Source organism: Propithecus coquereli, unplaced genomic scaffold (genome assembly GCF_000956105.1).
Source record: "Propithecus coquereli isolate 6110/MARCELLA unplaced genomic scaffold, Pcoq_1.0 Scaffold3, whole genome shotgun sequence".
Taxonomy (NCBI): Eukaryota; Metazoa; Chordata; class Mammalia; order Primates; family Indriidae; genus Propithecus; species Propithecus coquereli.
This window is the reverse complement of record NW_012148618.1, coordinates 5,651,610-5,673,582: the sequence shown is the minus strand read 5'-3', so window position 1 is coordinate 5,673,582 and position 21,973 is coordinate 5,651,610. Positions and strand designations below refer to the sequence as shown.

Below are 21,973 nucleotides of genomic sequence, written 5' to 3'. Positions count from 1 at the left end.
GAGCCCAGGAGTTTGAGGTTGCTGTGAGCTAGGCTGATGCCACGGCACTCTAGCCTGGGCAACAGAGCAAGACTCTGTCTCAAAAAAAAAAAAAAAGATTCAAGGAGGCTGAATGACAGCCCTGGTTTCACAGGCTGTGGAGTATTAAAACATAACACTTCCAATGCCCAGGCAAGGGCTTTAATTCCATTTCACAATGGTTTGTGTTAAAGTTGCAATATGTTTCAAGATTCTTAAAATTGTTCAGAGCTCTGTACTAGTTATTCCATTTTGGAAAATCTAAGGACATAATGTAAACGTGGGCACATCTTTACCCAAAAAACATTTAGAACAGTGTTATTTACCACTGCTAAAATCTAGACGTCTAGACTCACAAGGAATAAGGAAAACAATGTATGTTATGGTCTTGCCTTTATAAACATTTTAGTAGCAGCATAATTACTTTGAAATATGTTTGATACAATGTTAAATGAAAAGCACAGGATATAAAATTTTACATATAAAATAATTATAAGCATGTTTTAAAAAGATAAATAACTCTGGAGAAAGGTCATGTAAACTCTAATGAAGAAAGGAAAAAATTGGTAGGGCATTTTCAAGGTTGATTTTGACAGCATCAAAAATATACATAACCTTTTCGGGCTGAGCGCGGTGGCTCACGCCTGTAATCCTAGATCTCTGGGAGGCCGAGGCGGGCGGATTGTTTGAGCTCAGGAGTTCGCAACCAGCCTGAGCAAGAGCGAGACCCCGTCTCTTCTAAAAATAGAAAGAAATTAATTGGACAACTAGAAAATTAGCCGGGCATGGTGGCACGTGCCTGTAGTCCCAGCTGCTCGGGAGGCTGAGGCAGGAGGATCGCTTGAGCCCAGGAGTTTGAGGTTGTTGTGAGCTAGGCTGACATCACGGCAATCACTCTAGCCCGGGCAAAAGAGTGAGACTCTGTCTCAAAAAAAAAAAAAAAAAAAAAAAAAATATATATATATACATAACCTTCTCAAAAGAAGATATAGAAATGGCCAAGAAGTACATAAAAAGATGTTCGACAAGATTAGGCATTAGGGAAATGCAAATCAACCACAATGAGATACTGCTTGACACATATTAGGATGGCAATAATAGTAATAATAGGGGAAAATGACAAGTGTTGACAAGGATGTGTGGCACCATTGGAACTCTTGTGCATTGCTCCTGGGAACATAAAGTGGTATAGCCACTGTGGAAAACAGTTTGGCAGTTTCTCAAAAAGTTAAGCACAGAATTGAATCACCATATGACCTACCCAGCAATTCTACTGCTGAGTGTCTACCTAGGGGAACTGAAAACAGCTGCTCAAGCAGGTGCTTGTGCTAGTGGCGCTATTCATAGTGGCTAAAGGGCGGAGCCAGCCCAGGTGTCCATCAACTGATGAATGGATCAAGTGTACTGGGATATTATTCAGCCATGAAAAGAAACAGAGTGCAGATGCAGGCTGCAAGATGGATGAGCCTTGGAAACACCATGCTGGGTGAGGGAAACAGGTGGAGGTTGTACAATACCATTTGTACGAGCATCCAGAATGGACAAGGCCATGGAGAGAGACAGTGGATTCATAGTTTCCAGGAGCCGGCAGGGATGGGGTGGGGATAAGGTGGGGGGTGTGGGGTTTCCTTTTAAAGTGATGAGAGTTCTATGTTCCATTTGATGTAGTAAAATATTAATTCTAATTAGAATGTTTTAAGTATATTGTAATTTTTAGAGCAATCACTAAAAAAACTATACAGAGAGATATAGTAAGAAAAATAATATATAAGGTAAAATGGAATATTAAAAATTGTTCAAATGCTCCAAAAGAAAGCAGGAAAGGAGAAATAGAAGATTAAAAAAAAAACAGTGAACAAATAGAAAACAAATACTAAAATACCCAAATTAAAACATACCAGTAACAACATTAAATTGTTTAAACACACCAAATAAAGGCAGTATATGCCAGAATGGATTTTCTAAAAATCCCAACCATGTATGCTATTTACTAGAAACCCACTAATATATGCCACAGGTAGGTTAAAAGTAAAGGGGTGAAAAAAGGTACACCTTTTTGGAAGAAAACATAGGAGAAAATGTTTGTTAGCTGGGGTTTAGCAAAGAGTTCATAGACATGATATCAAAAGTATGATTAAGAAAAGAAAAAAAATATTTGGACTCTGTCAAAATTAAAAGCTTTGCTTTGTGAAAGACATTATTAAGAGAACGAAAAAAACCTCCACGGACTAGGAGAAAATATTTGCAAATACAAAGAACTCATATCCAGCCAGGCATGGTGGCTCATGCCTGTAATTCTAGCATTTTGGGAGGCTGAGGCGGGAGGATCACTCGAGGTCAGGAGTTCAAGATCAGCCTGAGCAAGAGCAAGACCCCGTCTCTACTAAAAATAGAAAGAAATTAGCTGGACAACTAAAAATATATAGAAAAAATTAGCCGGACATGGTGGCGCATGCCTGTAGTCCCAGCTACTTAGGAGGCTGAGGCAGGAGGATCGCTTGAGCCCAGGAGTTTGAGGTTGCTGTGAGCTAGGACAGCACTCTAGTCCAGGCAACAGAGCGAGCCTCTGTCTCAAAACAAACAAACAAACAAACAAAAAAAAGACTTTTTAGCTACAGGTCAAATCTGTGTGGTACTGCAGAGGGATAGACACACGATCCATGCAAGAACAGAGAACCCAGAAACAGACCCACGCAAATACGCCCCACTGATTTTGACAAAGGTGCAAAGATGGTTCAATGGAGGAAAGATAGCCTTTTCAACACATGGTGTTGGAGCAAGCGGATATCCATAGGCAAAAAAACTCTTGACCTGAGTCTCACACTCTATGCAAAAATTAACTCTGAATGGGTCATAGACTTGTAAAACGTAAAAGTATAGAACTTCTAAGAAAAAATAGAAAATTTTCATGATCTTCTAAGGACTCTTTACAAAGAGCTCTTAGACTTGACACTAAAAGCATGATCCATAAAAGAAAATATTGATACATTGGACTTCATCAAAATTCAAAATTTTTAGCTGGGCAAGGTGGCTCACGCCTATAATCCTAGCACTTTGGGAGGCCAAGGTGGGAGGATTGCTCGAGGTCAGGAGTTCAAGATCAACCTGAGCAAGAGTGAGACCTCACCTCTACAAAAAATAGAAAAATTAGCCGGGCATGGTGGCGCATGCCTGTAGTCCCAGCTACTCGGGAGGCTGAGGCAGGAGGATTGCTTGAGCCCAGGAGTTTGAGGTTGCTGTGAGAGAGGATGACGCCATGGCACTCTAGCCCAGGCCACACAGTGAGACTCTGTCTCAAAAAAATAAAAAAAAAAAACTGGACAGAGGATCAGGGACAGAGGAATCCTATCCCCTTCCCACAATGACACAAACTTGCATATCCATTAGTAGAACAGAAGCACCAGTTATTAGCATTCCTCCTTCCTTCTTGCAGTCAACTCTTGATTAACTGCAGTCAGAGGAAGAGGAAAGGACACCATACATAACTCAAAAGCAAAAATGAAAACAAAACTGGTCGAGATAAGCGCCAGGTAACATGCAGCCTTGTCTCTGCTAAGCAGGTCTCTGCCCTCCCTCCGTCACTAGGGATATTGACTTCGTGGGCAGCTCCCCTTCCCCACGTCATCAGTGCTCATACTCAAACCTGCCTCACACACCCTCGCCCTTCAGAGCCTCTGCAATATTATCTCACCAATTTATTTGCCCAGACACTTCACATGTTCATTAAGGTAGATGAGCTAAATGGCAAAGGAAGTGATTGTTTCCACCTTGCAGGAGAAACAATAGCTAGTTTGTTGCTTACCACGTAGTTTTAAACAGGAAAGGTTTACCAACATGTAAATAGTTTAGCTAACTCAATGTTAGCTAATGTTAAAATATTATTAACTTTGTAAAAAGTATGTCTAATTTTTAACCTCACTAATCTATCTATCTGTAATTGAGAATAGACTATAACTTAGGTTTTTATATTTAATTTTATTTGTAAATATTACATATGCATAGTTGAATAATTAAGGTATTTCTACTATACCAGTCTCTACCCAGGCCCATGCTAAACCACAATTTAAATAACATGAATGTTATTTAATTATTTATTTTGGGGGTGGGCCCTTGGAAGGTGGTGGAGCTAAACGAATGGATTCAATTTGCCAACTTTGTTTGGAAGACATACTGACTATAGTTTAGAAAGTCCACAAAAAAAAAAACACTTCTCTTTCTTTTTTTTTTTGAGACAGAATCTCACTGTGTTGCCCGGGCGAGAGTGCCCTGGCATCAGCCTAGCTCACAGCAACCTCAAACTCATGGGCTCAAGTGATCCTCCTGCCTCAGCTTCCCTAGTAGCTGGGACTACAGGCATGCGCCACCATGCCCGGCTAATTTTTTCTATATATTTTTAGTTGTCCGATTAATTTATTTCTATTTTTAGTAGAGATGGGGTCTCGCTCTTGCTCAGGCTGGTTTTGAACTCCTGAGCTCAAACAATCCACCCGCCTCGGCCTCCCAGAGAGCTAGGATTACAGGCGTGAGCCACCGCGCCCGGCCCACTTCTCTTTCTTGAACTGTTGGTTTCACATATGTAAAAATTTGTTTTCTTGTTTAGATTTTGAGGTAGAATGTTCAAGTATTAGCCTTGTACACAAGAGATTCTTAATTCTGGACTAGTCTGGTCACTCCATGAAATCAGAACATGGGGATTTACAAAGCCTAGAGAGGTGACAGATATACCTCTATTTCAATATGAAATTAGTCTAGAAATATTACTACTCTTTAAAATTAGTATGAAGATTTTGATAATATCTATTAAATGTTTGGACTATGCATTTCATACAGCATCTCATTTAGTGAAGCCTTACATGAATTAATATTTTAGGATAAATATTTGTAGAGCAAACATTTATAGAGTGATAGCAGATATCAAAAAGGTTAACAGAATTTTGCCTTTACAAAACTATGTCAGTGTATTCCCAAATATTTCTAAACAGTACATAAGAACATGTTCAAATCTATATAGTATTAAATATTTAGAGAAAAAGACCTCATGGGGGAGAATTATCTCAAAAGATAAAAACTTGCATCTCAGCCAACATTCTCAAACAAGTCTGAATATCTTACACTGAGGGTTGACTACTAATTACCTTTTCCCAATTTAAATATGTAATAACAGGGACAATAATGCCTCATTTTCAAAAGAAGATTTAGTCTATAGCTAGTTCATCAAGTATCTCAACCTTAATGATAGGGGGTACTGAGTAACTATTGTTAGTTACTAAATGCAATTAATTTTTATTCTTAGGTAAATTTTCCAGAATATGCTGACTTTTCAACACCTGTCTGAAGAATTTCTGCCTCACTTTCCAATAAAAAAATTAATTTAGCTTTCCTACTTTCATAGCTAGAATGAATTTTTTATAATAAAATACTATCACAGACCATATCAAAAAAATGTGTATTTTGGAGAAGTGACACTAGAATAATTTTAAATACCACTAAGTGTTATTTATTTTGGCTTTCAGGCAGTAAGCCATCTGACAGGATTTGACCTACTCTATTTGTTTACAAGGATAATGAACTCAGTAAGGATGGCCAGCCAAGGGAATATTAAGAGCAATATTAAAGGGCAAAGGCCCTAACTATTTACCTCATCTCCTCCTATCAAGGTCACCCAGTAATGATTATTTAAACAACTGTGTTGGTAGTAATACCAATATCCTTTCTTCTTAAACTGTATTTCACACAATTTATGTTCTGTAAAATATTACTAAGTATCCAATGAAAGAAAAAAAAAGAAATGCTTTAAGTTGGGAAATGCTGTTCTAAATAGGGTTAAATCTTTTTTTTTCTAAACTGTAAGACTTCCCATAGTCTTTAGCAATGTGTAATCATGTACACTTTGAATATGATTTTAGTTCAGAGCATTTCCAGGTTTATTTGACCATAGATCGTTTTTAGAGAGCACCAATTCACATTTCATGCCATATCAGTGGGTGCCACTACTCGGGAAATCCTACATCTATGGTCTCAGCAATGCTGTGTGTGAGTGTGAGTGTGTGCGCGTGCATACACACGTGTGTGGCTGGTATTAACTGGTACAATCAGAAAGAAGGACCCGTTGCATGGTGGGTTACTTTCCAATTTCTACTATAACGAATTAGCACAAACTTAAGTGGCTTAAAACAACACAAATATATCATCTTATAGTTCTGCATGTTAGAAGTCTGACATGGGTCTCATGGGGCTAAAACCAAGCTGTTGACAGAGCTGTATTCCCTTCTAGAGGCTCTAGGGAGAATCTGCTCCTTGCCTTTTCCAGTTCTAGAGGCTTCCCACATTCCTTGGCTCATTGCCCACTTCCTCCATCTTCAAAGCCAGTGACATTGCATCTCTCTGATCATTCTTCTGTAGTTATATCTCCCTCTGATCACAGCCAGGGAAAGTCTTTGGCTTTTAAAGATTTGTATGATTAGATTAGGCCCACTTGGACAGTCCAGGATAATCTCCCCATCTCAACATCAGCAAAGTCCCTTTTTGCCATGTAAGGTAACACGTTCACAGATTCTAGGGATTAGGGTTTGGATGTGTTTGGAGGTTTATAAAGAACAACCTGAGAGTTCTAGCTAGCAAACAAGGTCGAGGAGTAAGAAATAAAGTAACTATTGCTGTTATTTGTGTTTTCCCAACTATTCCTTATAAATATCACAGTATCAGGGAAATTAAAATTGTCTGATTAAGGGATATAGAACAGTGAACAAAATATGGAACATGTTCCCAAGCACCAAGAACTTGGTTCTGTTTTTACAACGTAAAGAAGAAAGTACAAGTGCTCTGGGAATTAGATACTTCACAAACACAGCTTGTTGGCCCCTCAACAACACAGGCTGATTACATAGGTTGTACATTTTCCAATAAAAGGTACACTCTCCTAATTGGCTCTATTGAAGCTTTCCTCACTACAGAACGATGCATCCATGATTTCCTATGATGCAGGTACTATAACTGTACCACTTTACAGGTAAGAAAATGAATACTTTTTATGGTTATGCTACCTGTCATGATCTTAATTTCATCAAACCAGTAAAAAGTGCACATCTGATTCCAAAGCCCAAGTTCTTAATCCTATGTAATGTTATATAATGTAATATCTGTGTGTCTACTTGATAACCCAGCTATCCTGTACTTCTTCCCCCTTCCTGTCCCCAACCCAAGGTACGTTCTTTCCTATGTCACTGATCTGAGATTCTACACATGTGGTTCTGGGAATGTGTGCACATGTGTGTACTCATGCACATGTGTTCAGTAACTCTCTGTCATTTATCTCTTCATGAGGCTTCATGTTTTAAATACATGTTTTTCTGTTCTGGACAGAACATCACTGATCAAATATGGAGACTTCTGAGCCAGAGGCAGGATATGTCATGGGACTGAACACATGCCTTAGAGTCACATCTCGTTTCAAAATGTGGCTAGATCATCACCTGTGAAACATTGGCAAGCTACTTGAACACCATAAACTTCAGCCATCTTATCTTGTGAGAGGTCAAAAATAATATCTGCTTCACAGGATCATTGTAGGATTAAAAGAGATGATATATATAAAGCACCTGATAGATAATAATCAGACAATAAATTGTAGTTGATATTATCAATTCCTTGCTAGGTTTACTTGTACAAAAATGCTATTCAAAGTTCTCATCTCTCTGAAAGATGCTTACTGACAGTCTCTACTTAAACAGGTGACAGTACGACCAGCAACCACAGGCTAATTCGTACCCTATTGCTAAGGTATGGTTAACAATAATCAAAAAAATTTCTCGGCCGGGCGTGGTGGCTCACGCCTGTAATCCTAACACTCTGGGAGGCCGAGGCGGGCGGATTGTTTGAGCTCAGGAGTTCGAAACCAGCCTGAGCAAGAGCGAGACCCCGTCTCTACTAAAAATAGAAAGAAATTAATCAGACAACTAAAAATATATAGAAAAAATTAGCCAGGCATGGTGGCATATGCCTGTAGTCCCAGCTACTCGGGAGGCTGAGGCAGAAGGATCGCTTGAGCCCAGGAGTTTGAGGTTGCTGTGAGCTAGGATGACGCCACGGCACTCATTCTAGCCTGGGCAACACAGTGAGACTCTGTCAAAAAAAAAAAAAAAAATTTCTCTTCTCGAGGGCTATGCCTGCCTGGAGAACTAGGGCCTGATACTTCTTGAAATTTGCTAATCACATCTGGTTTAGCTTTAGACATTTTCTGGGATTTTGCCAGCAGCTACGACATTTTAATGGCTACAATAAACCTCAAAGCCTCATCAAATCTTTGCTGTATGTGTGAAAATTATGTCCTCTTCAATTAAACATTCAATCTCGGCTCACACCAAGGCCTTATGGAGAAGGAGGTGAAACCTGAATGGAAACGTGAGATGAAACGGACCGCCACGATGCTGGCCATCTTGCCAGATGGTATTTAGAAGAAAAAGAAATTCATTAGAGAACCCACGGTCTGTATTTTCTTTAAATATTTACTGGGTACCTTTCATGTGTTGAAAACACTGGCATCTCTAAAGATTAGCAGGGCATTTTTGTTTAAATATTCAATGTGTGTGGGGTGAGGGGAGTCATTTCCTCATTTGCCTATGTGGCGCTTCATGTCTGTTGGTGAAGCCCAGTACAAAGCAGACAAACAGCTAAGGCGATGTTCAGTTTTCTTTTCTAAAGCAGCTCCACCAGCTTCAGAAGGTCTTGTATTTTTTTTTTTAATTGGCTGAGGAAAGTGTCAGTTGAGTACTGAGGGATCAGGAATGACACTTAAGTGCCTCTAGACAAAATAAGGTGTAGCAAAGCGAGAAGCTCTGGGGGAAGCCCTGCCTCTCCACTGTCCTCCACATTCACTCTTCCTATCCTCTTGCTACTTATCATCAAACTTACAGGGATGTCCAGGGCGGGCTGCCTCTGGAAGGAGAAGGGAAAGATCAAACAGAGATCAAGTTTCTGCTCAAAAGACTACAAAAGAGGTTAGGCCAAGGGTTTTACAACCAGCCAAGAGACAAGAAGGAATGGGCATTCAGGGACAACCCACGGAGGAGACAAGCTTGGGTCTTCCTCTGCTGCTGCTAACCCTTGCCGCCATCCTGAGGACCGGTCTGGGCCCAAATTTTGCCACTGGAGAGGGACAGAAAAAAGTGCTGGGTGACGGCTTACCCTGCTTTATAACAATATAAACCAAGCTCCCCATCTTAGATAAGGATACAACTGCCAACTCTTTAGAAAAGAGAAAAAAAAGTGACCGTATGTTCACGTGTTGCATCCCTAAAGGAAGCATCCATTTGGTTGAACTCACTCTTTCAACCACATCAGTGGGAGAGAAAACTGCACATGTTTCTTTAAAAATAATATACAAGGTAAAAATATTCACTTGTAACCACTATCCTTTTTAAGCAAGCTTTACGCCTAGAGTAAAAATAAATGGCTCTCCCTGCCACCAGGAGCAGATCTTTCCCACTTTACTTCCATTTCCAAGCTGTTCTCAGCCTAAGACTTAGGTTTCTGAGTACTCTTTCACAATAAACATTTTTAAAATGTTTATTTTATGTCTTAGTGTAAAAATATTCCTGGTTGAAGCTCTTCATTTCCTCAAGCTCTCCTTTTGGCACTCCAGGCTCCATTTCCACATTAACACGCTCCCTAAATCCTCCGTAGAGCTCTTCAGTTGGAGTTACACAAGCTCCACAGCAAGTATTTATATTCTTGGACAAGGAGATGTCTCCACAGTGAAAACACAAGACGCTAGAAATGCCAAAGGAAAATTCCTGCCCAAGTGAGACATATTTTCACCTTTTAAAAAAGCCAAAAAGGGGCTTTCAGTATTTTGTTTTGAATAATTAAAAATGTAAATTAAACCACAATAGAATGTTTACTGTGGCATTTACTATCATTATCAGATTCATGTACATAAAAAACATACAGGGACACGTATGCGTGTATGTCTGTGATATGTATCTCTAAAGCAGCAGAGTGAACTAGCTAAGAAAATGTGTGAGTTCTACTTGGACAGGCTTGATTTGAGCTCAGTAAATCTGCCTGGTTGTGTGAATATAACTTCCCTAAGCCTCATTTTTCTCATCTGTAAAACGGGGCTAGCGTAGTTCTTGCTTTTTACAGGTTGTTTTCAGAATTATATGAGACAACAGTAAGCTTCCAACGAATGGCTGCTGCTATTCTTATTAAAGGATTATATGTTATGTATAACTATTAAATGTTAGAAAATGTAGATATAATAAGATGTCGATATAAGCAAATAATCAACACTAATGAAAGAGAGGGATACGTAAATACAGTGCCTCTGAACAGTGTGTAGAGATGGAAAGTTTCGTGAGGGCTGTCGTGTACGCTAAGTGAACTCTGCACCAACCCTACTCCATGAGCCAGACATAAATAATCCCTTTAAAAAATTTTTAAAGTAATTTTAGCTATTATCATAATAACAGAACAGTTCCTGTTACCTTCTAGTTGCCTCTTCAGTTTTCTCAAGTCTTTTATGAGGTCTTCAAACTTGACTTGGGAGGCCAGAAAGAAATCTTGTGGTTCAGGCAAGGGGAAAACACTCTTTTCTGTTCCAGCTTCCTACAAGATATGGTAAACAAAAGTACATTATATATCCCAATCATCACTTTCAGTTGAAATTCCAAAGTGTCAGGAAAAAAAAAAAGTTTTTTAGTGGATGTTTGAATAAGAATCACAGCAATGCTCCTCTGCTCTTCCTAAATTTGGACTTGTGACTTTGAAGTGCTTTCGTGTCTTTCAAGATATCTTTTTGGTCTTGTTGGCAATGAAGTCAGCTATGGCTATGTCACCTGCTAGGTTCTATTTTGCCTCATGAATCAAAAAGAAAATTTTCAGGTCTGTCCTGATCTTGGACACTCTAGTTCCATGGAAAAAGGCACAGGGGAACACATGAAAGTACTTACATTTAAAGTCCCTGTTTGAGTTACACATGCTAGCAATTAGATAAGTCATCTTTGAGGTATGCCAGTGGGTATGAATTGGAAGGTGCTGGACAAGAAGGCACTGCAATGGCAGATACAATCACCTTCCCTTCATCTTTACCCACCTTTCTCCACAGCTTAAAGCTCCTGTGTGTGTGCATGATCAAATTCTTCACGTATCTGAAAAGCTTTTCCAAATGTTCTTTGGCTTATCTTAGGAGATATTTACTGGGGGCATGGTTGGGTATAGTTTTGACAAGCTCCACAGCTATACCTAATCAAAGATCTAAGCTGAGAAATGTCTTAAGGGACAAAATCCTCAGGCACAAGGAAACATAAGCTGAGCTTCAAATATCCTTTCCAGCCTAACTTGCTTTCTCCCTGAGTTGTTTAATGTAAGCTTTGTATCTTGCATATCTCAGACAGTCTTCAGTTATTCCTCTCTCCACACGGGCTACTTTGCCAGCTTTCCTTCACATTCCATCTACCCTACCGCCATTAGGACTAATTCCAAACTCTAAAACTGCTTTACAAGGCACTTTATGATCTGGCCTCTGCCTCCATCTCCAGCCTTATTTCTACCTTCCCCCTATCTTCAACTCCCTCTCCCAAATCTTTGTGAAATAATACAACAGGCCACAATCTCTTGCCTCTAGACCTTTGTCTATAAAACTGTCCCCATCCAACTGTTCCCTGGAGACTCCTTACATCTCCTTGTTTGTACTACTCATCCTCCAAGACTCAAAACAAATGTCATTTCTCCAAAGATTTCCCCTAACCTCTAGCATTTGGATGTTTCTCCCTTGTACTCCAAAGAGCCCTGGACACTTATAATTATCACAGCACTTATCACCATTAATTTTAAAATTGCCATGTTAGCTTGTATGTCTTCCCCACCAGATGATAAACACCTCAAAGGCAGAAACTGTGCCTTGTTCTTGGTGTAGTAAACAACATCTGGCATATCAATAAACTTCATTTTGGTTGGTGGGCACCATTACAGAGTGCCTGTAAAACTCTGTTCTGGGAAGTGTGTACCTTTAGTAGGAGGCATCTAATTTATTACCATAATTTCTTGTGGTTTCAGGAATCCCTTGGAATCTTCACCTTCCTTTAAGGCGTTAGCTTCACTTGGATGTGAGGAGAAGGTGGTTTTCCTTATTTTATCAGAACAAAATGTACTTATTTTTTTCATCTTCCTATACTTATTTTACTACTTTAAAAACAATGGAAGTACTAGCCTAGTCTGAGTGCCAAGATGGAACAACATCTAAGATGCTTACCACAAAGCTCCATGGTAATCTACACTGGAAGGAAGCAGGCATAATATCTTTCTCTATTTTCCAAAATTTTTTATCAGACTCAGTCCTGGTTTCAATTTTTTTTTTTTTTTTTGAGCTGGAAAAAGAGAAAATGCTGCTAAGCCAATCAGGCTGGTAGCAGCTCCTGTGAAAGCTGCTCAATTAGAGTTCAAAAGACATGACTTTACATGGGTTTCTTCAAACTTTACAGACCTAGACTTGGGCCAAAAACCAGGCAGGAATAGAAGGAAGCTTGGAGCAGGAGTCACCTTTCCTCAGCTAATTGCTCATCACCACTAACCACAAAAATCATCACTTATGCTCCTAGAGGAAAGGGATAGTTTCATAAATCACATAATTCTACACTCTTGTCGAGTGAAATGCATTTTGCACAGTGAAAGCCAGAAGAGCACCACACAAATGTGGACTTATTTTTCTTCAACCAGGCCATTTCACATTTGAAATTATTCTAGTTGTAAGAGTTTCCTCCTTGAAATTGATTCCACTGGGTTCAGCTCTCTGTGGCAACAGTCGGATTCCATAGGCAAATTTCAGCCTTCCTGCACAATGCAATTGACGTGGTCAAGGCAGGCACTATCGGTACCTCTGTCCATGCCAATCTAGGGTTAGAAATGTCACTTCCCAAGATTCTTCAGGATAATTCTGCCACACTGGTACTCATTGTCAGAACTTAGGGAATGTACATATGTTGCTGCTTCTTAATTTCCTGAAGCTCAACACGCCTTCCCCACTCTGCCAAAAACCAGCTCTCACTCCTCATACCTAGTTCTTTACAGATGCCACTTGTTACACTGTTGTGGATATTTACATCATACCTAACACAGCAAATGCTTATCAGACACCTACATGACAGACGTTAAAAAAGAGACAACAATGAATTCTGGACCTCAAAAAGTAACGCCAAGATAATTGTTTCTAGATACATACAAGGTGGAATAAGATGTATCATGAGAGAGATTCAAATAAACTGCTCCCAGGCTTCAAAGGTGAGGGCTTCAAAGGCTTCCTTCAAAGAACAAGATGTGAGCAAAGACTTCACGGAAGCAGGACCACGCAAGATTGGACTAAGTTATTTTTCGTTGTATCTTTTTCCCCTTTTACAAAAGTTGTACATGTTCATTATGTTTAGTAATTGAAAGAGAAGTAAAAAAAAAAAAAAGAAAAAAAACTCTTACTATCCTAACATTCAGAAATAATAAAACATTTTAATGTATATATTTCCAGGTTTTTTGTGTTTATGTGTATTTATATTTACATATTTCAGATTATAATATACATATAATTTTGAAACACATGCTTGTAACTTAAAAGCAGATCAAGAAAACTTTCTAATGTCACTAAATTTTCTCCTATATACTTCCCTGGCAGTTTATTATTCCAGTGTATGATGCTATTTGAACTTAGTCTCTGTCATTGGACACCTACTAAAAATTTTCCAGTATTTTGCTATTAGAAATTATTATAAGAAAACGGTGATATAAGTCCTTAGTTATTTCCTCAGGGCAGAAATTTCAAGAAAGGTTATGTACATTTCTAGGACTTTCAATACAGAAAAGGTCAAAACCTTGCTAGGCTATACAGCGTATTTATATGAAGTAGGAAAAGGTATCTCCTGTAGATAGGCACAGCTCTATGGACAAACATCATGACAAGCACGTGGCATCCTTATGTGAATTTTTTTTAAAAGGTGCCCTTTATAGGATATATAGTTTGGTGAGTCAAGAGCAGGCTAGATATGAGTTTCATTTGGCCTAGAGACCTTAAATAGAGTATAACCTGATCAATCATACATGATAGTTTTAAGAAAGGTTTGATCAATTCACATTGCTCATTCTATTAATATATGCCTAGTTGGCAATTTATATCTTCTATTTGTCTTTTGTAAATTTCCTGTGGTGTCTTTGCCACCTTTTTTAGTAAGAAAGGACAAGTTCTCCTTTTCTTGTTAATTCTAGAGAGTTCATTATCTATTAGGTTGCAAATATTTTCCCCAGTATGTTATTTATAATTTGGTTTTAAGTCATTTTTGATATACTAAAGTGTTTTTCAATTTTAATTAGGAATTAAAGTCTTTCATTTTTATGCATTCAAGGTTGTCATTCTCATCTTTTACGGCTTCTGCCTTAGATTGAATGCTGTGACAGGACTTCACTACCCCAAGACTGGAAAACTATTATATTTACCTATATTTTATATGTCTTTTATTCTTTGTTTCTACATTTAACTCCGCTGTTCTTTAGAAATTTACTTTGGTCTCTGGTATGAGGTCAAGGAGACAATTTAATTTCTTCTTCTTCCCAATTACTTGAAATTTCTCCTTTATCACATACTTAACACATATTTATTTGGATCCATTTCTGAGATTTCCTTTCCATTTTCTTGAGTTTTTTAAATCTGTTATTCTATCGTTCCACATTTGTAATCATTAAAGCTTTGTAATACACTTAAATACAAAAATGAGTGATTTTCTCCTTTCTTTAATCCTGATCAAATTTGTCCAATTATTTTTACATAATATTTAAAATAATTTTGCCAATTTCTAAGATCGATTGGAATTCTGACTAGTATTTCCACTAGAGAGTATGTCACTCTATTTCTTTTATTGTTGTAAGCAACCATGTAACATGAGACTCATTCTCTTAAGTGTACAGTACAGTATTGTTAACTATAAACAATGTACAGCAGATGGTTTAGAATTTTTTCACCTTGCATAACTGATGCTCTGTGTCCACTGAACATCAACTTTCCATTTTCCCCTTCCCCCACCATTCTACTTTCTGTTCCTATGAGTTTGATTATTTTAGGTACTCATACAAGTAGAATTATTCCATATTTGCCCTTCTGCTACTGGATTAGTTTTACTTAGTACAATGTCCTCAAGGTTGATGCATGTTGCAGCATATGATAGAATTTTCCTCTTTTTTATGGCTGAAAAATATTCCATAGTACACATATACTACATTTTCTTTCTTTTTTTTTTTTTTTTTTTTTTTTTGAGACAGTCTGGCTCTGTTGCCCGGGCTAGAGTACCATGGCATCAGCCTAGCTCACAGCAACCTCAAACTCCTGGGCTCAGGCAATCCTACTGCCTCAGCCTCCCGAGTAGCTGGGACTACAGGCATGCGCCACCATGCCCAGCTAACTTTTTCTATATATTTTTAGTTGTCCAGCCAATTTCTTTCTATTTTTAGTAAAGACGGGGTCTCACTCTTGCTCAGGCTGGTCTCGAACTCCTGACCTTGAGCGATCCACCCGCCTCGGCCTCACAGAGTGCTAGGATTACAGGCGTGAGCCACCGCGCCTGGCCTACCACATTTTCTTTACCCATACATCTGTTGATGGACATTTAGGTTGTTTCCAAATCATGACTATTATGAATAATGCTGCAATGAACATGGGAGTACAACTGTCTCCTTGAGATCCTGGTTTCAATTCTTTTGGATAAATACCCAGAAATGGGATTGCTGGATCACACAGTAGTTTTATTTTTAATTGAGAAACCTCCGTACTGTTTTCGATAGCAGCTGCACCATTTTACATTTCTACCAACAGTGCTCAAGAGTTCCAATTTCTCCATACCCTTGTCAACACTTATTATTTTCTGTGTTTTTTATAACAGCCTTCCTAACAGGCATGACAGGATATCTCGCTGTAGTTTTGATTTGCATTTCCCTGATGATTAGGGATACTGGCACCTGTTGGCTATTTGTATGCCTTATTTGGAGAAATGTCTATGCAAGTCCTTTGTCCGTTTTTTAAATTGGGTTTGTTTGGTTTTTTTCCTCACTTTATATTTTATCTCTCAGTAAAATAATGTAAATTTCCTCACAAGAATCTGTACTTTTGTGGTTAAGTCTATAACACATACATTAGTAATGTTACTGGGAGCTTTTCCCTAAAAGATCTTTAAATTTAATATTTGTGGAGATGATTAATGAGAAAAAAAGGAAAGCTTTATAAAAAGGCAGAAATAAAGTTAGTTTCAGTTAGAGTGAACATCAGAAGTAAAAACACATTAGTAAGAAAGCACAGGGTGTGTTTGGAAAACAGCAACTCTTGAGTTGGCTCACAGAATATGTGTAGAGGGAAAGTAATGAAAGCATGGTTGTAAAAGATTAGAATTAAATTGAATAGTGCCTTAATTGGCTTGAAAATGGGGAGCCACTTCTGTTTTGAGCAAAAAAGTGCTATGATCAGAACTATGTAAGGAGGGTGTGGGCTGGCCTTGAGTGGGGAGATGAGCTGCAGCAGCTCCAGGTGAGCTATCTTACAGCCTGAATAAGCTAGGGTCAGTAAGAAAGAAAGACATGGAGAGACATCAGAAACAACTTAGTTGAAGGACAGAAAGCAACCAAAGAGGTCAACAAGGCTTCGTGCCTGAATGACCAAAAACTATGATCTCCCGAATAGAAACAGGGGAGAAGTTTGGAGAGAGGGAGAAATAATAAGCCTGATTGTAGATATATAGAGAACAGTTAGATAAGGCCACCAGAGGGTAGGAGAAATTATGAAAGAGTTCATCAGTGCCTAGCTTGTCTTCTGGATGAAATTGTCGGCCTTTTGAAAACAAGGCCCTGGAATCTTTAATTTTCTTCTCCCGGTGCCTAGGAAAAACCCTGTTTACACAGACAGTTAGGCAGGTGCCCTGACAACATTTTCCTTTGAAATTTTTTCCATTCATAGTGATTGCTGTATTTCTCAACTACTTATAACAGTACCTTTTTCTTCTCAAAATTAGGACTCCTTGTTCTCGATTTAACAAGAAGGAATAAAACAGAAAATTGGGTTCAGGTAGATTTTCACAGAAATGTTTATTTCTAATTGCAAATGTCATCTAAGCAGAGAAGATGCATTTTTCAAATTCCACACCTTCAACTTGTTCACAGAGGTATTACTGATAAAATATTGGGTATTGATGTGTCTTAATTTCCTAAATTTTGTTCTGTATCTTCAGAATCCAGTTTCAACTATAACCAATTACTGAGTGGATCTAGATTTCACAGAGAACTTCATAATCTGGTCATAAAGCACTGAGGCAACTGGAGGTCTCTCTGAAGCTGTGGATTAAGAATCTGTGGATTTGTGCCACTGAATAAAGCCTCCCTTCATACGAGTCAACTAGAATCTCTTGGCTTCACTTTTCTCCTCTGTAAACCAAGGAGGCTGGAGAGCTCTCAAATTCTGTTAGACTTGAAATTCATCCATGCATCTATCCATCATCCAATTTCTGAATGCCAACAATGTGTAAGAGTTGAAACCCCATTAATGCAGTTTTCCACATAATGGCATTTCTTACCTGATCATAGTAACGCAGGTAATACTTCACGACATAGTCCACCAGATTAATCCCATTATCCTAGGTTTAAAAGAGAAACATAAATGAAAAGCATTCCCATGAGACAGCCTGTTACATAGCTGGGAGCTGAAATCTCAGGCTGTGAAACTTCTAATTTGTGAAACTTGGCCCTAATTCTGTTTGATACTGGCAAGATTTTCTTTCCTCCTCCTTGTCCCATCCATTTGTTATGCCAGCTATACAAATAAATGACAATACACTATCCTTTGTGGGGGAAAAACAAACAGATAATCCATAAGACCTCAGAGATAATGGCTAAAACAAACAAAAAATTGTTTCCTAACATTTTCTGGCATAAAGCCAAAACAGGAGGGGGTGGGGAGTGCTAAGGGAAATCAGAGTCTAGAACAGAAAACCATCCCTCCCTTCCCACCTTTCAAAAACTGAGTGTTCTTAATGGCGTGAAAAACAATCAGGGCCAGCTTAAAAGGAGCACCATGCCACTTTATGACCCTGGGAGGCCAGGCAAGCAGGCCCTCCCACAAGGCAGCCTTTGTGTCTTGTTCACAGGGGTCTAATTCTAATTTGCCTGTGTGTTTCCCCTCCCTCCACCCCCCTTCCCCCCAAGGGATGCCTAGATATGGACTGGTTGTTTCTAAAGAGGTAGCTCTGCAGGGGTGTGGAGCCAAATGATAATCAGGCTCTGAGAGTTTGACAGTAGACCCCCCAGCCCAATTGTTGTGAGCAAAAGAATAATTCCAATGCTCAGCTCAATTGGTGATTCAACATTTCTCTGCCACTCAGGAATGAGTAAATTACAAGTAACCACCACTAAATTCAAACAGCCTTCAGTCTTTGCACTACACTAACACTGGATGCTATCTGTTTTATCCCCTCATTGTGGGTAGCTGTTCAATACCTAATTGTGTATATGAGAGCAAACAAAGTTGGGGGATTGTGCCATCGAAAATAAGGTCTAACATTAAAAACCTATTTTTATTCAAAAGTCAAAAGAAAGCAAAGAAAACAATGCATGCTCTAATATAAATGATTGTTCTTAGGGGGAGAATAGAGATGTATGGAACAATCTGGAATACTTTTCTTTTTAATTAAAGGTAAAGACAGACTATAATGGCAGATTACAGAAACGCATTATGAAAAATAAATAAATACCCGACTCTTGACATCCTTGAGTTTGGGCAGAATTTCTAAGCTATATCCATCGGCTTGTCCCCGAGTCCTATTTCCTCCATTCATATAATTTCCAAAAGCCAGAATGAGAGCTAAAATATCCTTCACACTCTTCATGTGCAGCAAGCCCTGTGACAGCAAACACCAATTATTATGGAGCTGAACTCCCAACGTACTCATGTTCATTCAACAACAAATATTTATAGAGTACCCCATAGGCTATTTGGTGGCTTGTTACCAACGAGATTAACAGTTGGTGAAATGAAAAATATATTTTACTAAGCCCTAAATGTCTTTAAAACATACGTTAACAGCCATCATTTTCTACCCACTCAACAAATTAACAGCACACGTTTTAATACTGAGGATTAAATATTAGTATTTATATTTTCATTTGCACCAATTTAATTTTTAATACTTATTTTAAAGTACTTATACATTGTAAAAAGGGAGTTGGTATAGTTAGGCTTAATCTTCTAACTAGAAAGAGGATTATCTTTTGAGGGTGTGTTTTGGGGACTATGTATCTATAAGAACAATAAAATTCATAGTAGACATAATAGCAAGTAGGTTCGTCTTCATCCCTGGCTATAATCCTCAGAGGTGAACTATAGTAATACATTTTAAGGCCATAGGCAATGATTATTAAATTTTTTAAACTCATGTTTATTAAGTGTTTGCAGTATGTCTATTAACTTTTACAATTTCAAGCTGCTTAGCATTTTCTTTGGCTCCCTATCTCATCTGTTTTGCTGTTCATTTATTTATTTTTAGCTTCCAGTGCAAATTTTCAAACTGAAACTTTTTTTCTTTCTTTATAGTCTTACTTAACTTTATTTTCCTTTATATTAAGATAAAGAAAGCAAGCAAAATTGAGCTCCGGGCAGACTTCTGCTCCTGCCTTTCAGGTATTATTAGTGGGTGTATATTATACTTCAGTAATATTTATGTTTTCTTCATTGAAATCTGTCATATCTTAGAGGAACAAAAATCATGCCTCTACGATAAACAACTAAGTACTACAGTATTTGTGGAGAAGAATACCATGTTCTTAAGAGCAGAGGCGAACTGTGGAAAAGAGCCAAGTGCTAGAATTTAACTTTGCAATAATGAACACAGTGTGGTAAAGCCAACAAAAATTTATTTGCCAATCACTCATCATCACAGTCATTTATTTTACTTATCAAGTCTCTAGAATTCTTTTATTTCATTATATAGGCACATTTCAGATGATCACGTGCATGGATCTAAAGCAAAATCTCTTTTGCAATCCAGACTGCAGAACAGGAAACGAACTATGCTATGTAGATTGGTTTTTAGTAGTCAGTATGAACTTTTAGAAGACATATGAAATTTTTGAGAAGAAATCCATAAAAGTATCATTTTTTCCTCCTCCTTCTCTTCTTCAGTCTGCATCTCCTTTTCTCTCTCCCACACATGCACACACACACCCCCCTCACACTTGGGTCGGATAATCATCACATTTACAGTTAGAAAAATCCACAATCTGAAGTCAGTTTCTATAATGGCACTATAGTTAACCTGTTCTCCTCCCGACTTCCTCCTTTACCCCCAATAACAGCGAAAATATCTTTAAAATCAGAAAGAAACCTACCTTAGAAGCTCGTGTGATGATCTCTACCTTTCTGTGCAAGGAGGTGATACCCTCAGAAAAGACAGATCTGAAGATTATGCACTGGGCACGTTCAGCAAAATTAGGAATCTGGGCTAACTCATGTAAAAATCTGTAAAAAAATAAAAATGAATCATTTAGCTTCATATAAAATCACAAGGAAAATAAAAAGGTGGATGAAAAAGATCCACCATGAGAACATTTATTTGACAATTTCAAGATAGGCAGAAATTCAAGGAACTCCAAGGGTATGTGTTCAATGGTGACAACATGGCCACTTTTTAATGGGTTTCTATGATGTTGAATAAACATATGCTGTATAAATTACTTTACAAATAGAATGTTAACCAGTATACTAAATGAATCATCAACAAGTTATCTAAATCCTGCTACCCAAATAGGAGAGTCAACCCAAATGGAAAGCCCTAGTCGTTAGCATATGAGAAAAATTATACAAAAAACTCCCTTACAATGCAGCATTCTCTAAAGGTGTACTCACAGAGGCTAAGGAAATTGAAGACTTGAGGCAAATATCTACAGACAAGTGATTAAAAAACTTTTTCTTATTGAAGTGATATTGCTATTATTTTTGCTCAATGAATTACATAATGGTCTATAATGATCAAATTCCCCAAATATTTGTTTGCTTTTTCACATCAACTTACCCATATAGACATAGTTCATAGCTCAGTACTTATAACAAAGCAGGTACTCATTAAGTAACAATCTAAAGTTTTATTTAAAAAAAATGGCAAGAAAGATCTTAAAAGCTAAAGGTGAGTACTGACCTACACACAGTAGCTCACTGTCTGAGCAGCTGGGCACTGGTGCCCTTTGCAAAATTAAGTTGGAAGAGCTACATACTCTCCAGGCCAACGACCAGAGGAAGGGGTATAAACTAAAATAGGTGGAAACAGTTGGATATGAATACAGAAAAGGAGAGAATCCACCAACAGCCATTTATTTCATTTTGGAGTTGAAATGATGATTAACTGATATTTCTGAAAGTCTTGGTCAACTCACAACATCATTACTTTGGAATTTTGCAATCTCTCACCAAGAATGGTTTTACACAGGAGCGAAGTTGGAGCCTACTTCTTTCTATATCCAAAGAAATTTTCTTGGCTGATACTGTTGGGGAGATTTGGGTTTTAATAAATTTCTAATCATCAGCTGTTTTTCTTACTTCTCCTACAACCAGATTGTAATCTTTTTTAAAAATGACATTGAATTGAAGCAAGGAATACCCATAAAAGAAAACACATCTTTGTTCTAAAGTTCTGTAACTCTATTATGAAAATCATATGATAGAATATAAAAGTAGAAAGTCATAGGAATCCTAGATTAGGACAAGAAGAAAAAATTAAACTATGGGTAAATTGGTTCTTCATAAATATAGTATTAAACACTTGAATCATTTATCATGACTGAAATCAGAAGTATCACCAGTTTTTACAAATATACAAGGAGTAAGAAGCTCATAGGACTGGCAGCAGTTGGTCCTGTGATAAATATCGGGGAGATTGATTTATTCAGATTCTGAGCT

The 21,973-nt window shown here is 38.0% G+C and overlaps 1 protein-coding gene across 1 annotated transcript in view; it reads right to left on the bottom strand.

Annotated features, from left to right (window-relative positions):
• The window catches only part of LOC105814218 (formin-1-like), a 298,032-nt gene that overhangs the window by 107,742 nt on the left and 168,317 nt on the right, over positions 1-21,973 (bottom strand). The window contains exons 9-12 of the mRNA XM_012649117.1: positions 20,410-20,539; positions 18,777-18,923; positions 17,604-17,663; positions 10,503-10,623 (exon numbers count right to left, since the gene is read on the bottom strand). Coding sequence (XP_012504571.1) covers positions 10,503-10,623; positions 17,604-17,663; positions 18,777-18,923; positions 20,410-20,539 — 458 coding nt within the window. The remainder of the gene's footprint in view (positions 1-10,502; positions 10,624-17,603; positions 17,664-18,776; positions 18,924-20,409; positions 20,540-21,973) is intronic.